Source organism: Cucumis sativus, chromosome 4 (assembly GCF_000004075.3).
Source record: "Cucumis sativus cultivar 9930 chromosome 4, Cucumber_9930_V3, whole genome shotgun sequence".
Taxonomy (NCBI): Eukaryota; Viridiplantae; Streptophyta; class Magnoliopsida; order Cucurbitales; family Cucurbitaceae; genus Cucumis; species Cucumis sativus.
The window spans coordinates 6,399,779-6,413,720 of NC_026658.2; the positions used below are offsets into that span (position 1 = coordinate 6,399,779).

The window sequence follows — 13,942 nt, forward strand, 5'->3', positions numbered from 1 at the left end:
GAAGAAAAAATTGCATAAAAAGAAGAACGAACAGAGCAACTAACCTACTTTAATGGCATTATTCGAAGAAGAAGAACGAACAATGCAAACCAAAGCGGTCGAAGTCTGATGTGCTTCTGAAGCAAGCAAAATAATAGCTATATTCGAAGAAGATGAAGAGACTTAGACTAATCGTGCTTTGCCTCGATATGGTTATGGAGGAATCTGCTAAGAAGGTGAACAAATGCTTTCAAATCATTTTCAAAATAGATTTAGGATTTTGAATGAAGAAGGAAGTAATATGCACGATTCCAAAAAAGAAAATGTTTTTGGGGAATGTTTTTGGTACCATTTGTTATTTCAAGTAGAATGTAGTTGGGATTTATGTTATTCGGATAAACAATTTGTATTTTTCAGTTTGACTAGAACACTCAGAGAGATGTATTTATTTATTATGTTTTGCTATTCTAACAATTTAAAATTATTTTTACTATTGTGTCAAAGTAAAACTTGTAATTTGTTATTCTTCTTAATAACTCAAATGTATTCTAATGAAATGTTACGGCCCAGAAGGACAGAAACACCAAACTTGGAGAATGTCGTTTAAGCGTCGTCCTACACTAATAATTAAGATTTGCATCTTAATTAAACGGCCAATTAATCAAGGTAGTGCGTTGGAAGATTAGCGAACACATGCATTAATTTTTGGGACTAAACCATGGCGACTAGTTAACGGTAATGCATGTTAACTATTTGATTTATTCCCTATCTCTTAGGCAACTCTTGACAACTACTGTCATGAGACGACTTGCTTTCACAACTAACGAAACACATAACAATGACGGATTCTATGTCATGTTTCTACAATAATGATTTTTCATACATAGTTTGGTTTATTTGTCATCCTGAATATTCAGAGTTCGCAAAAAACATCATTTTGTACCTAAGCTAAAGTAATTTGTACACATCAAATGTTTGGGGAAATCTTGCCTTCGAGAAAAACATACCATTTTGCCTTTCTAAATAATTCCATAAAACTATATTTTGCTCCTTTACAATACAAACACATCATTTGGTTTATTCTGTCCCCTAAATCCAACCTTTTCCAAATCAACCACAATTTCAAGCTAGTATGTGATATTTTGAATGAATGGAACCATTAAAGAACTGTTCATAAAAAATATAATATAACTTGTTGCAACCGTGATCAACTGAACAATGTCCAACTCCCAAACCAACTATCCCCTTCCCAACTGACTAAAATAGAACAATCAAAGCAATATTAAACACAAGATCAAAAGATGAAAAATCCCATTGCTGTCTGATGAGGAATTGAACTCAATAGATGTTAATTGATTGCTCTACATCATCAGAATGTATATACTAAATAGAAACAGAATCAAAATAGGAAGTCATTCCAACTCTAAAGCAGCAATTCATAAACATCATACATTGCTCTCTTTTCACTTATTGAAAGGGGAAAAGAAAAGCTGCCGCCAACACTATATATGCCAAACTGGCAAACGAACATGTATACATTTTTTCAGTCCATAACATCAATAATATTTCACAGCTCTTCCCAATGGTGTTATAAAAAGGAAAAAAAAAAAAGAAAAAAAAAGTAATAATAACATTAATAAACATGCGAAGCCAAAAAAACAAGAGTCGAATTATAAATTACCCGACGGCTGATGATATGGGAATTCTCCAATTATCAGCTCTTGTTGCCAGTGCCAATGCTCTCATAGAATAAGATGTAGCCATGATCAGTATTACTAGAATATTCCTGTGCAGATCCAAAGAATGTCTGCACAACAGACTCATCAATCATTTCCACATTTTCGTCGTCAAAAAATAACCAGTGGTTATGGCTTTTCACAAGGCTAACATAGTGTCCGTGGTTGGGTCCACTTCCAACATGAACCACAACAGCAAACAAAGAGTACTCAGAATCCGCATCCTCCATCGTGTTGCTAAGCTTCAGCTCAAGAGGGAAAACAACTCTGTATAACAGCTTTTTATAGCGACCAAGCTGCTCAATATATTTAAACCGCTTCAGATGAATGACAAGGATATGAGGTGGTTTCTTAATCTTCATCCTCTTCTGTGCTTCTTGCAAACTGCACACAAAACAAGTCCACTTTCAGCACTCTCTTTCTTGGTTTTTGTTCATAAGTTTTTCATGGTTGTGGGTGGGGACTAAAGTTACTAACTATACTTATTATTCACATTCAATACTTTTTTTAAAAATTTTCATTAGCATATACTCCCCACACCACAAATCACAGTATGCTTGTGGCTGAGATGATGATGAAGACAGCAAAATTAGGATACGGCAAATTATCAAGCTGTAAAGAATTAAGTAAGCCAACAATAGACGTAAGTAATTTCCTTGCTTGGCTAGGATGAAATAAGCGGGACACACTCCTTGCTTGGCTAGGATGAAATAAGCAGGACACACTTGGCTTCTTTGGAAACTTACTCCCATAAAGAGCTGTATATAAATGATGTTTCCTAAACTAAACTAAAAGAAAAATGCAACTAGAAGTCAGATAGAATCTTGTTTACCAACCTACCTGCAGCACTTGTCACAGAAAAACTTGTCCTCCGCGTTCAATGTCTCAGTGGAACTGAAATTTTTTAAACAGCTAGTTATTGAGCTGTTCTGTTCAATATCAAGACTCAAGTCGAGAAAAGTTTCATCCCTAGCTGTAACTGTCTCGCACCGCAAACACCTTGTCTCGTTAGTTAGTAAACCCTGAAAGACAGATTGCAAGTGACTGCAATTAAATGTTTATTATGCACAGAACAAAGTAACAACTCACGACTCAAGCCTCAAACACTAATTTAGTCCAGACGAAGAACTCTCTAAGGATCTTCCTAGAAAATAGACTTCTGTTGGAAAGATCAATAGACTTCTGTTGGAAAGATCAATAGACTTTGTGGTTTGCTTAAAATAGTATTGGTGCTCTCGATCTCCACATTTCCTAACACTCTTTTATCTTTCTTGGTAAAGTCTTTTAACTCTCATAAAGAAAAAAGGTGAAGCCTTTAACGACAAATTTACTTAGCATCATCTTTAGTCATTAATAGAAACATCCAGATGGTCATGTGAGGCTACAAGTAGGTGTCTAATTCTCTTTTGAAGGTCAAAACAAAGTAATTCTCTTATAGTTTCTAAGAAGGGAGTTAAGCTGCGGAGAACGAGTGAAACGGCCATACTAGATTCGCTTATGAGGTTCTCAATAAAAATCTAAACATTTATATATATGTATATGAAGAAGAGAACTACAACTTATGTGTATACAAGTACGTGTAAGTATGTATGTATATCTAAATATATATATGTATGCATGCATGTATATGTACATATTATATTTAAAAAAAACAAGAACAATGAAACCATAAGATAATTTTATCCCCATGAAGAACTATCTTTTAACATATTTTTTATGTACAAGCAATAAAATGGTTGAACCATCATGAGTTGGCATAGCAGAAAAAAGGGAGACATGGTCTCAATAACTAACTAAAAGGTCATGAGTTCAAAATTCACGTTGGAAAAAAAAGGAGTTGATTTCCTACAAGTTTGCTTAACACCCAAATGTTGTAGGGTCTAGAGGGTTGGTTTGTAAGATTGGCTGAGGTGTGCAAAAGCTGACCCAGACACTCACTGATATAAAAAAAAGCAATAAAAGGACTTAAATGACATTTATCGAATTAATATTTCTAATCGAACATAGAGAAGAAACAAAATACTAAGTTGTTATGGACTATGTAATCAAAATGGCTAACCAAATTACCTGAAAATTTTTATGGACCCAAGTCACCAACGGCTCTTTTTGAGCACCATTTGCCTGACCAGTCTTGGGACCATTTGAAATTTTTTCAGGCGGTGATGAACTTTCTGCATCACTTTTAATAGCATGTGCCTCTTTCTCCAGTATGTCAACAAGTTCGTTGAGCAAAAAGTTCAAAAATTCATGAGCATCCTACATCAGAAGTTGCCAAATAAGAGGAAAATAGAAGCACTTGCCAAACATTTATTTCATTGATGAATAAAATATCCAAAGAGCACATAAAAGGAAAACCAAAAGCCAAACGGAAGAACACCCAAATGAAACAGAAAAGCAGTATACAAAAACTGAACCAATGAAAATGAGATAAGGTTAAAAATGTACAAGCCACTAATAAATGATTAAGATACAAATGATGCGGACTGAATCCAGAAACAAAACAGCACGAAGATCCATTTAAAGATGCACATCAATTGCGATATAGATAAAATTTGAATACCTTTTTTCTATTTCATTACAATATCAACTCAATTAATATGGGTAGAAATTCTCATTTTAATATATGAATTGTAAACTAAGAAGCATGGACACTTTAGTAGCTTGATTGTGTCTGACACGTGTGGGACATTTCACTCCAACACTTAGTGGACACCTATTGGACACTTATTAGTGCAAAAATGCATTAGACATATAAAAGACTGGTTGAGCAGACTAACAAGACACATATATGACAATAATATTTTTTTATTGCAGAATACATCAAGCTAAGTCTTTTAAGCATATACAATTCATTTGCTATGAATTTTCTTTTACTATAAAAATTATATATATTTTTTAAAACTGAATATTTTAATAAACATGTCCTTGCCACGCTATAACCTAGATTTTTAAAAAATGGTGTGTCGCCGTGTTCATGCTTCTTAGATTGTAAAGAAGAGAAAACGAAGAAAAATAAAACTAGGAAAATGAGTCCATGTTAATGTAAGAACCAAAGCGGGGACATTGACATTCAGAAACAAAATTCAAAACATACTTGGTGCATATAGCTACGGAATATCTCATTCTGCTTTTTCAATCTCTGAACAAAGCGCTTTGGGGCAATGACACCAGTTTTTTTCTTTTGGGAACTAATCTGCAATCAGAGGTTAAATAAACGACTATTATATTCCAACCTATCCATGAAAAGATTTCCTCTTTAAGATCATAAAGAGAACGATATAACTTGAAACCAAATAAAATAAAAACATGGAACTTTGGTTAGGATTCACAAAAAGGTATGCAAAAAAATCGAAAGATAATTTAAATCAATTAGTCTGTAAAGAATTCTCCAAGACATAGCCGATGACCTTTGGAAGAAAATATACATACACATACAGAACTTATAACATCATCTTCTTTTTGTTTCATCTCCTATCAGTGGAGAAAAAACTATACGCCAACCAAAATAAATCTTTTAAGTTCTTAACAAGGAAGCATATACAACTTTATTTAAATTTTGTTATATTAGTAAAAGAGTACCAATTGACAATACCTTTTTTTTTTCAGTTAAAACCAATATATAAAAGGTATGTAAACAAAAATTTGAAACTAGAGTGTACAAAAAGATTCCAGTTGCTAGAAATAAGAAACGATAAAGAATACAAACTGACCACACAAAAAACAGTCTATTATGAAAGGAGCCTAAACAATAACTGGAACTAGAGTTCATTAGAAAAGCTCAGGTGTTGGAAATAAGAGAGAACATACTTACAGAACTCTAATTCACATAGAGAGGTAATGGACCCGGCTAAAGACTCAACATCTGCAAAATTTCTTCTATTCCTCTCAAACAAAATAGTGCACGCACAATGGAACAATTACACCTCATTGCTTCCCATGAAGATTTTGTTACTTCCTAATGTGTTCACACTAGTGCACACATGTGCCTTTTCGTTTACCTACCACTACCACTTAAGCCCCAGAGGCTATAGTGCACTTTAGTTTGCCTCCAAAGATTCTTCTCCTAGGCGTACCAGTACCATTAACTAACATAGAAAAACTAACTCATCCCAAACCCAAGATCTCAACTAGAACTTGAGACACAATTTTCATTAGACTTTACCCAAAAGGGCCCCCACCAATCTAATGAGGATTACAAAACCATTTCCAAGATAACTCTTCCAGTCAACAAGATTACAGCCTAATAAACAATAAGTGAATCGCATCTAAAGTCTAGATATATAGTCATAACAATCTAAAACGATAAATCTTCTAAAAAGAGAGTTGTTAACCTCCTCCTCTTTGCTTCTTTAAGTACAAATATAATTAAATAGACACGCAATAAACCCAAGTAAAGCACACCTCTTTACCCAATAAAATTACCTGGGTGAACAAATCTGCTAAGCATGTTAAAAGGTTTTCCTCTGCATCTCCAATACTTTTGTTGTTTGAGTAATAATCTAGCAATTGCTCACGAAAAGGAACACAAAAATACAGTGCCTGAATATTAAAGAAAAATGATGAGTATAATACAAGTGAAAATTTCAGAATGTTACGTGACAGATCAAAGAAGATAACAAGGATTCAAGCTGGATATTGAGCAGATGCTTTAGGAATCCAACATAAACACGAGGAAAGATGATATTAAAAGAGACTAAAATGACATCTGTTGTATCAGTAAACTGTAGAAACTCATAAAAGTCATGAACATAAATACCTTTTGTGGTTAAAGTGAAACGATGAATCATCTTCTCACAATTGAGTATATCTAATTGTAAACACTTTGAATAACACATGCATAGAGAATTACACTTTGAATAACACACTTCGATATAAAATTTAGAGGAAAAAAAAATGGAGAAGTACCATACATCAAACCAAGGAATCTGCATTCGTATAATCAAAGTTGGCATTTCTTAAAACATGTGTAAAACAAAATGAGATTAAGATGTACTCGTGAAATATATAAAATAATACAGAGTTTGAAAAGATAAGAGGCAATCAATGCATAATATAAAATCTCACCACCGTTTCTATTTGTCCCCCAAATCCCAATACTACAAATATGAGCGTGGATTCCGAAGACAACTAACAGATAATTCCACAGGGAAAAGTTGCAAGGGTAGGGAAATCTTACCCTGCAGACTAAGAAACTACACAACTAATATTAGGTTAAAAAGTCCCTGGGTAATACATACTACAAATTAAAAATGCAATTACTTGATTGATGAAGAATGTTAAGACCACGATGATTATTCAATCAAATGAATAATCATATAGCGAAGGCTCGCAAATCTAATCCAATCCATCGACCGGCATTCTAGCCTTAAAATAGCGTTGGATGCATCGCAAAACAAACAAAACCCTAAGAAGAAACCAACTAAGATCCTAGAAAAAGGAATAATAGAATTGAAGGTAAAAGCATCATGCATCCGGTAAAGAAGGAGGAAACCTGCAAGACGCTGTTACAGTAACAAGTATTGCCAAAATTTTCAAGGCCAAAGTAGCGCTCGCCTTCAGGGAACTGGTCACCGAGAGCCTTCTCGAGCTTAGAGCCAGTCGCACCCATCCGCGTGGTCGAAAACAAAGAATCAAAGGGAACTCAGATCTTAATCAGGAAATTGGTCGCCATATCAAAATGAAAACGAAAGAGAGAAAAAAAAAAAAAAAAAAAAGAAATCTGTTGGCTGAGAGAGTAGTGGGTTCGTCTCGTAGTTGAATGAAAATTGTAGGGTTTTTGTGGGCATGAAATAGCTGAGTTGGTGATTCGTTCGTAGAAATTGTGATTGCAGAGAGTGAAGGAAGATTGGAAACAAGGGTTTGGGTGAAGAAGAAGAAGGAAGAAGGAAGAAGGAAGAAGGAAGGAGGACGAAGGAAGGAAGAGAAGGAGAAGGACTGGTTTGGAATTAAAACAAACAAAAACAATCGATGGCTTCTCTTCACCAAAGCGGAGGGCAACAATTAGATGCCACGTGGATCGAACTATACTCCAACAACCAAATTTTAATTGCCTTTTTCGGATTTCCCTTTCCGCTCTTTTCCCCTTTTTATTTTTATTTTTTTCTGTTTTTTCCTTCTTTTTTCCAAATTTCATTAATTAAATATTCATAATAATTTTTTGTAAGTTAATTAATATAATAAAAAAATTATTAACAATAGAATTTTTTATAAGATTTTACAAAAAAAAAAAAAAAATTATTTCTATTGGTATAATTTTAAATTATTTCTAGGTGTATTTTAATTTGACATTTTGGTATTTGATCTTATCTATTAAAATTGTTTGTTTAATTAAGTATATGTGTTGTTCGATTAAAGAATTATATATCCACCTCTATACTTAAATTTGGGTCTCATCCAACTAAAGTCAAATGTATGATTGGTTCTTTTTTTTTTAAGTTCAATGTATGAGGGTGTGATTCAATTGGATTACGTAATATAATGAGATTTAAATTAGGTTAATTTTCATACATATAATAAAAACATTAAAATATTTAAGCTCATAAACAATAAAAAAAGTTGATGAAATCGGTTTTTTTTTATATTTCAAGTCTGTCCTTCCTTTCCATCTTCTTTGTTTTGCAAGTTTTCTTTTTTCTCCAATTTTTCGGTTCAAGATCGTCTATCAAATATAAAAAAATGGAACTTTTAAAAATAGTGAATTTTACAAAATATTTACAATCTATAGCAAATTCTATCTCTGGTAGTCATTGATATGTTATAGTGATGGAATCCAAAATTTTGCTATAGTTTGTAAATATTTTAATTTATTTTCTATAAAAAAAATAGTCAAAACTAAACGATGGTCTACAAACAATCTTAAAAAAATCGTATAGGTTTGTTTTTTTGGTTGTTGAAGATCACGTGTAAAATGTAAAAGATGTGAAAAAAAAAAGTTAGAATACTGGGTAGCGAAACCTAAACTACAGAGAATATTTATAAAAAAATATTTTAGATTTTGGTAGAAAAATCATTGTGTACCAAAAAAATCTTTAAAATAAATCGTTTAGATTTGCTATCAAATTTAAACGAACAAATCTAAATGATAGACTATTCAAATGATCATGTAACAAAGAATCTTGAAAAAAAATCATTTAGATTTGCATAAACAAATTTAAATGATAAAATCTAAACGATCATGTACCAAATATTTTTTTACAAAAAAATCGTTTAGATTTGACTACCCAAATTTAAATGATCGTGTACAAAGAATCTTGAAAAAAAAATCATTTAGATTTTGGTAATGATCGCATAGCAAAGAATAGTCAAATCTAAACGATCGTTTACCAAATAGATTAGGCGCGCCGGGTCCCAAATAATCATGGGAGCATTTTTTGTATTTTTTTATTGTGGTCTTTCGAAATTATTTTATATAGTGTAAATATTTTGTCACTTTGTTATATTTTTTAAAAGACTCATTTAAATTATCTATTTTGAATTTAAATCATTTTGTTTAAGCTTAATCAATTACTTTAGTTGACTCATTATTTACATTCTTGTAGTAGAAACTAATTTTTTTCACGTACGTGTTTGATAGTATGAGGTTCCATTTCAAAACTAATTGGCTATGAGAGGAGTCTTCTTGATTTTTTTAAGGTGGGGCTCTCAACATGTTGTCAACATGCCCCTCAAGATGGTGTTTATGTTTATCTATTTCTTTCTATCATTATTAAATACTTAATTGTGTTTGTATATATATTACTGAATACAATATCTATTTCTATCATTGTTTTTTATGTAGGTCAATGGAATGGATGCAATGTTTACAAGAATTACTCAATTGGTGCAATTTTCATAAATGTCCGAGTCAACTTTCATTTTTTGGTCGGTTTAATATATGAAAAGATTCAATTGGATGGATCGATAGGATTATCTATTTTACTTGATTTTGGTAAAAGCAATGTTCAAACTGTAGTGCCAATAAAGAAAGACAATGATGTTGCTTGGTATTTAGCTTTCACTAAAGATAGTCTGAAATTATCTTTATTCACATTGTTGGCCGTAGATGGTATTTAGCTTTTGCTAAAGATTATCCAATAAAGAAAGACAATGATGTCTACTTTTGCTAAAATACAACTAGTAGACATCCATTAGTTGCTCATGTAAGTGTTAAATATTCTTCGAAAAATGTCTTCTTTTAGTAGTGTACGAGAGAATGTTGAGATGTCATTGAATATAGGTTCTTCTTCTATTTCAAATGATGATGTTATAAGAGAGATTTCTTATCATGGTGATTTGAAGAAAAAAGTTTATTTGAAAGTAAAAAAGTGCTTTCAAAGTGTTTTTGCATAATAGCAGTGAAGAACAACTTTCAATTTAGAACTGCAATATCAAATATGAGGTCTCTTGAATTTAGATGTCTGCAAGAAGAGTGCAAATGCTATGTTAAGGCATCTCGTTATAAGAAGAGCAAGTTGTGAATGCTACGAAAATATATTTTTTACCATGACTGTTCACTGAATACTACCCAAAGTTGTCACATGCAAGCTTCTTTAACAGTAATTGGCAATTGCTTGATAGATGACTTTAGGTTCATGTCTACTGATCGTTCCATTCCAAAATCAATTGTGCATAAGACTCATACAAATCTTGGACTAAATATAAGTTATCAAAAAGCTTAAAGGGCAAAAGAACACATAGTAAAGATATTAAAAGGTGATATGGTTGAATCATACAAGTTGATTCCAAGCTTCTTTGATAAATTGGTTGAATCTAACCTAGGTACGATTAGTTTCGTATATCAAATTTATATTCATTTGCAGATAGGTGGGGATAAACAAATATCGGTGCTAACATAAATATTTTGTATTTTTTATAGGTACATGCACTACTTTAGAGATGGATGATAGAGATCATTTTAAGTTTCGCTTTATGGCTTTTGGTGCATCAATTAAGGGTGAAAATACTGTAGACCTATCATTTCTATTGATGGCAAGTTTTTGAAGTTTAAGTTTGGTAACCTCCTATTAATAGCCTAATCACAGGATGGTAACAATCAAGTCTTCCCTCTTTCTGAAAATGTATGATACATCATGGACATGGTTTTTTTTTAAGGAGATACGAGGTAGTTTTTCAAAGTGAGAAAATTTAGTCATTGTTTCTTATAGACATTTTAGCATCTCTAAAGGAGTTTTATGAGTGTTTCCTAATGTTGAGTATTGTGTGTGCACAAAACATCTCTTAAATAACATGAAACTCCACTTTATGGATCCACTACTTGATAAATATTTCTTTAGTTGTGCTTATGCCTACACCATTGATGAATTTGAATACCACGTGAGATGTATGGAGCCAGTTTGTCCAATTATCAGAGGTTATCTTAGTAATGTTGGTTTTTAGAAGTGGTCTTAGACATATTCACAAAGACGAAGGTACTGAATGATGTCATCAAATTGTGCAAAAAGTGTAAATTTAGTGTTTAAAGATCTTAGAGAACTACTTGTAGCTACCATGCTTAGTTCAATTAGAGATGTATTACAAAAGTGGTTTATGAACGAAGTAAAGCTTCTTTTGCAATGAAGAGTCATTTGACTTCTTGGGTTGAGAATGTGTTGCATTTAGAACATGAAAAGTGATATATACAAAGATTGAAATCTATTTGTGCATGTATAAGATAAATACATATAGATAGTTATCTTTGTCTATCTGTGCTTATTTGTACATATTTTTCTTCTTTATTTGTCTTATGTATTAAGTTGATCTAATTAGTATCACTGAATACAAAGTAATGGATGCAAATCAATAGTTCATTGTGAAGTTAAACTATTGATTAGTATCTCGCACATTTCAAAATTTTACTATGTGTTCCAAAACCAAATTTTATCACATAAGTCCAAATGTTTAGGAAGCATTTTAAGTATGTATGTATTATCTTGCATATATCTCACACACATATCATACATTTTAAACTTTATCTCGCACATTCCAAAATTTTATTATGCGTTCCAAAATCAAATTTTAACCTATCATAAGTTCTTTGAAGTGCTTTTATTCATGTTTAGGAAACCTTTTAAAAACATATGTATAATTATCTCTCACATATCTCGCACATTCCAAACTTTTACTGTGCGTTCCAAGTGTTTTTACACATGTTTAGAAAGCCTTTTTAAGTACATGTGTATTATCTCGCACACATTTCATACACATCTCACACAGGTCTCACACATTCCAAACTTTTACTATGCATTTCAAAATCAAATTTCTATCTTTCTTAAGTTTTTAGTTACAAATTTTCATCTCACAAGCAACAAAAAAATCAGTAAATAATACTTTAAAATACAACAAAAGTCAATAAACATTTTCGTGGAAAAGATGTATAACAACTTTTCTTTTCTTAGTCTACTCATACCAAATTTTGGCAACCAACATCAATTTAAAGATTAGAAATTATAATTCAGAAAACCAAAAACTCAAAAGAAAAAATAATAGAAATCAAAGAATATTTTCTACAAAAAGAACAACTTCCAAAAAAACCAACAAAGAACAATTCACTATAATGGTTGGAGTTTGAGAAAATTTTCTAATTTGTAAGAGAAAATTTTCTAATTTCTAATTTCTAGCCGTAGTCAAATGCAAAAAAGAAACCATCAAGCAAGTCATGCCACCAAATTCTTAAAGAATATCAACCCCAATTGATTAATTCTTAAATAAAAAATTTTCAATGAATTTCTAATCTAACTCTTAAATAAAAAATTTTCAATCAATTTCTAATCTAACTCTTAAATAAAAATTTTTCAATGAATTTCTTTTTTTTAGAAATCTAGTTATAGGCAACGATGGAATGATCAAATAGAAAAAAACTTGTCACAAAATTTCACACAAAAATCTAGATCTTGACGACAATGAAGCAAAAATCAATAAACAAGATTTTCGCACCAACTAAAAATTTATCACCTACCAAAAGGTTTAGTAACAAAAAGAAAGTTGCCTTACCACGTTATTCGAACTCCATGTCATATTGTGTCGCCTCTGTTCGATTTTCTTCACCCTTGGTTCGAAGATGCTATGACATAACAAGAGAGATAGAGAGAAGATCACATAGAAGTGTGGGAGGGAAAGAATAGTGGGGAGGGGAAGAATGACGCAAAAATGGGAAGCACGTTTAATGAGAGGGAAAGAATGCGAAGCACGTTAAATGAGAGGAAAACGATGAAAAACATGAAATTAGAGTTTTTTTTACGAGGGTAGATATGACATTTCACATCAAATTTGTCCTAAAATTCTTCGATTAAAAAAGTGTGTCCCATTTTTGGAAATTTCTCAAGATTCATCTTCATCTTGTCAAATTGAAACATAATCAACCAAAAAAAATAAAATAATCAAAACGTTTGAATATGAAGAGAAATTAAACCATAATAATTATACTAATGACTTACTGATTAATTATATATTAAGAGAATTTTTTTAAAATGGTAGATTTTACGAAATATTTACAACCTACAGCAAATTCTTAGGAAATTTTTAAAAAATGGTTGATTTACGACCTCTATAGCAAATTATATATAGTCATTGATTTGTTACAGTGATAGAAGACTATCTGTGATAGAATTCAAAATTTTGATATATAGCTTGTAAATATTTTAATTTATTTTACTATTTTAAAAAATACGTTATTAATTAAATATTTAAGTTTTTTTTTAAATACGGTAGTTTTTTTCATAAATTAAAACATAATAATCATAATAAAAGAATTAAAATGTTCATAAATTAAAACATAATAATCATAATAAAAAATTAAAATGTATATTGAATATTAAGTTTTTTAAGAAACATTTTCAAATCTAGTAAAATAAACTAAAATATTTACCTACTATACAAATTTTTTTTTTAAATTCTATTAATGATAGAAATTAATAACATTTTATCATTGTCTATCAATGCCACTGGTAGAAGCATTTAATGTCTTTCAATGTCTTTTATTAATATAATCTAAAATTTTGTTTTATGTTGTAAATATTTTACCAAATTTATTATTTTCGACAAATTTAAATTTTACAATAGTTGTAATATTTTTTAAATTGTTTTATATACTTAATTAATTTAAATTTAATGGTTAAATTTACAATTAAACCCCTCTAATTTCTATCCTTTCTTTCCAAATTACACTGTGTGTTTTTTATTTATTTTGTGATTGTTTTCCAAAATCATCATATGTGTGAAAATAGTGGTGGATAGCTGGTGGATTACTAGGG

General features: G+C 31.0%; 1 protein-coding gene across 1 annotated transcript; it reads right to left on the reverse strand.

Annotated features, from left to right (window-relative positions):
* Positions 1 to 1,281: 1,281 nt before the first annotated feature.
* On the reverse strand, positions 1,282 to 7,672 carry LOC101220891 (ubiquitin carboxyl-terminal hydrolase 3). Its single transcript, XM_004137143.3, has 6 exons — positions 7,207 to 7,672; positions 6,138 to 6,254; positions 4,810 to 4,908; positions 3,783 to 3,971; positions 2,556 to 2,737; positions 1,282 to 2,099 (listed from the first exon to the last, which is right to left on the reverse strand). Exons 1-6 carry the CDS (start codon positions 7,321 to 7,323, stop codon positions 1,694 to 1,696), a joined length of 1,110 nt encoding a protein of 369 aa, XP_004137191.1. The 5' UTR covers positions 7,324 to 7,672; the 3' UTR covers positions 1,282 to 1,693.
* Between the last annotated feature and the right edge of the window lie 6,270 nt (positions 7,673 to 13,942).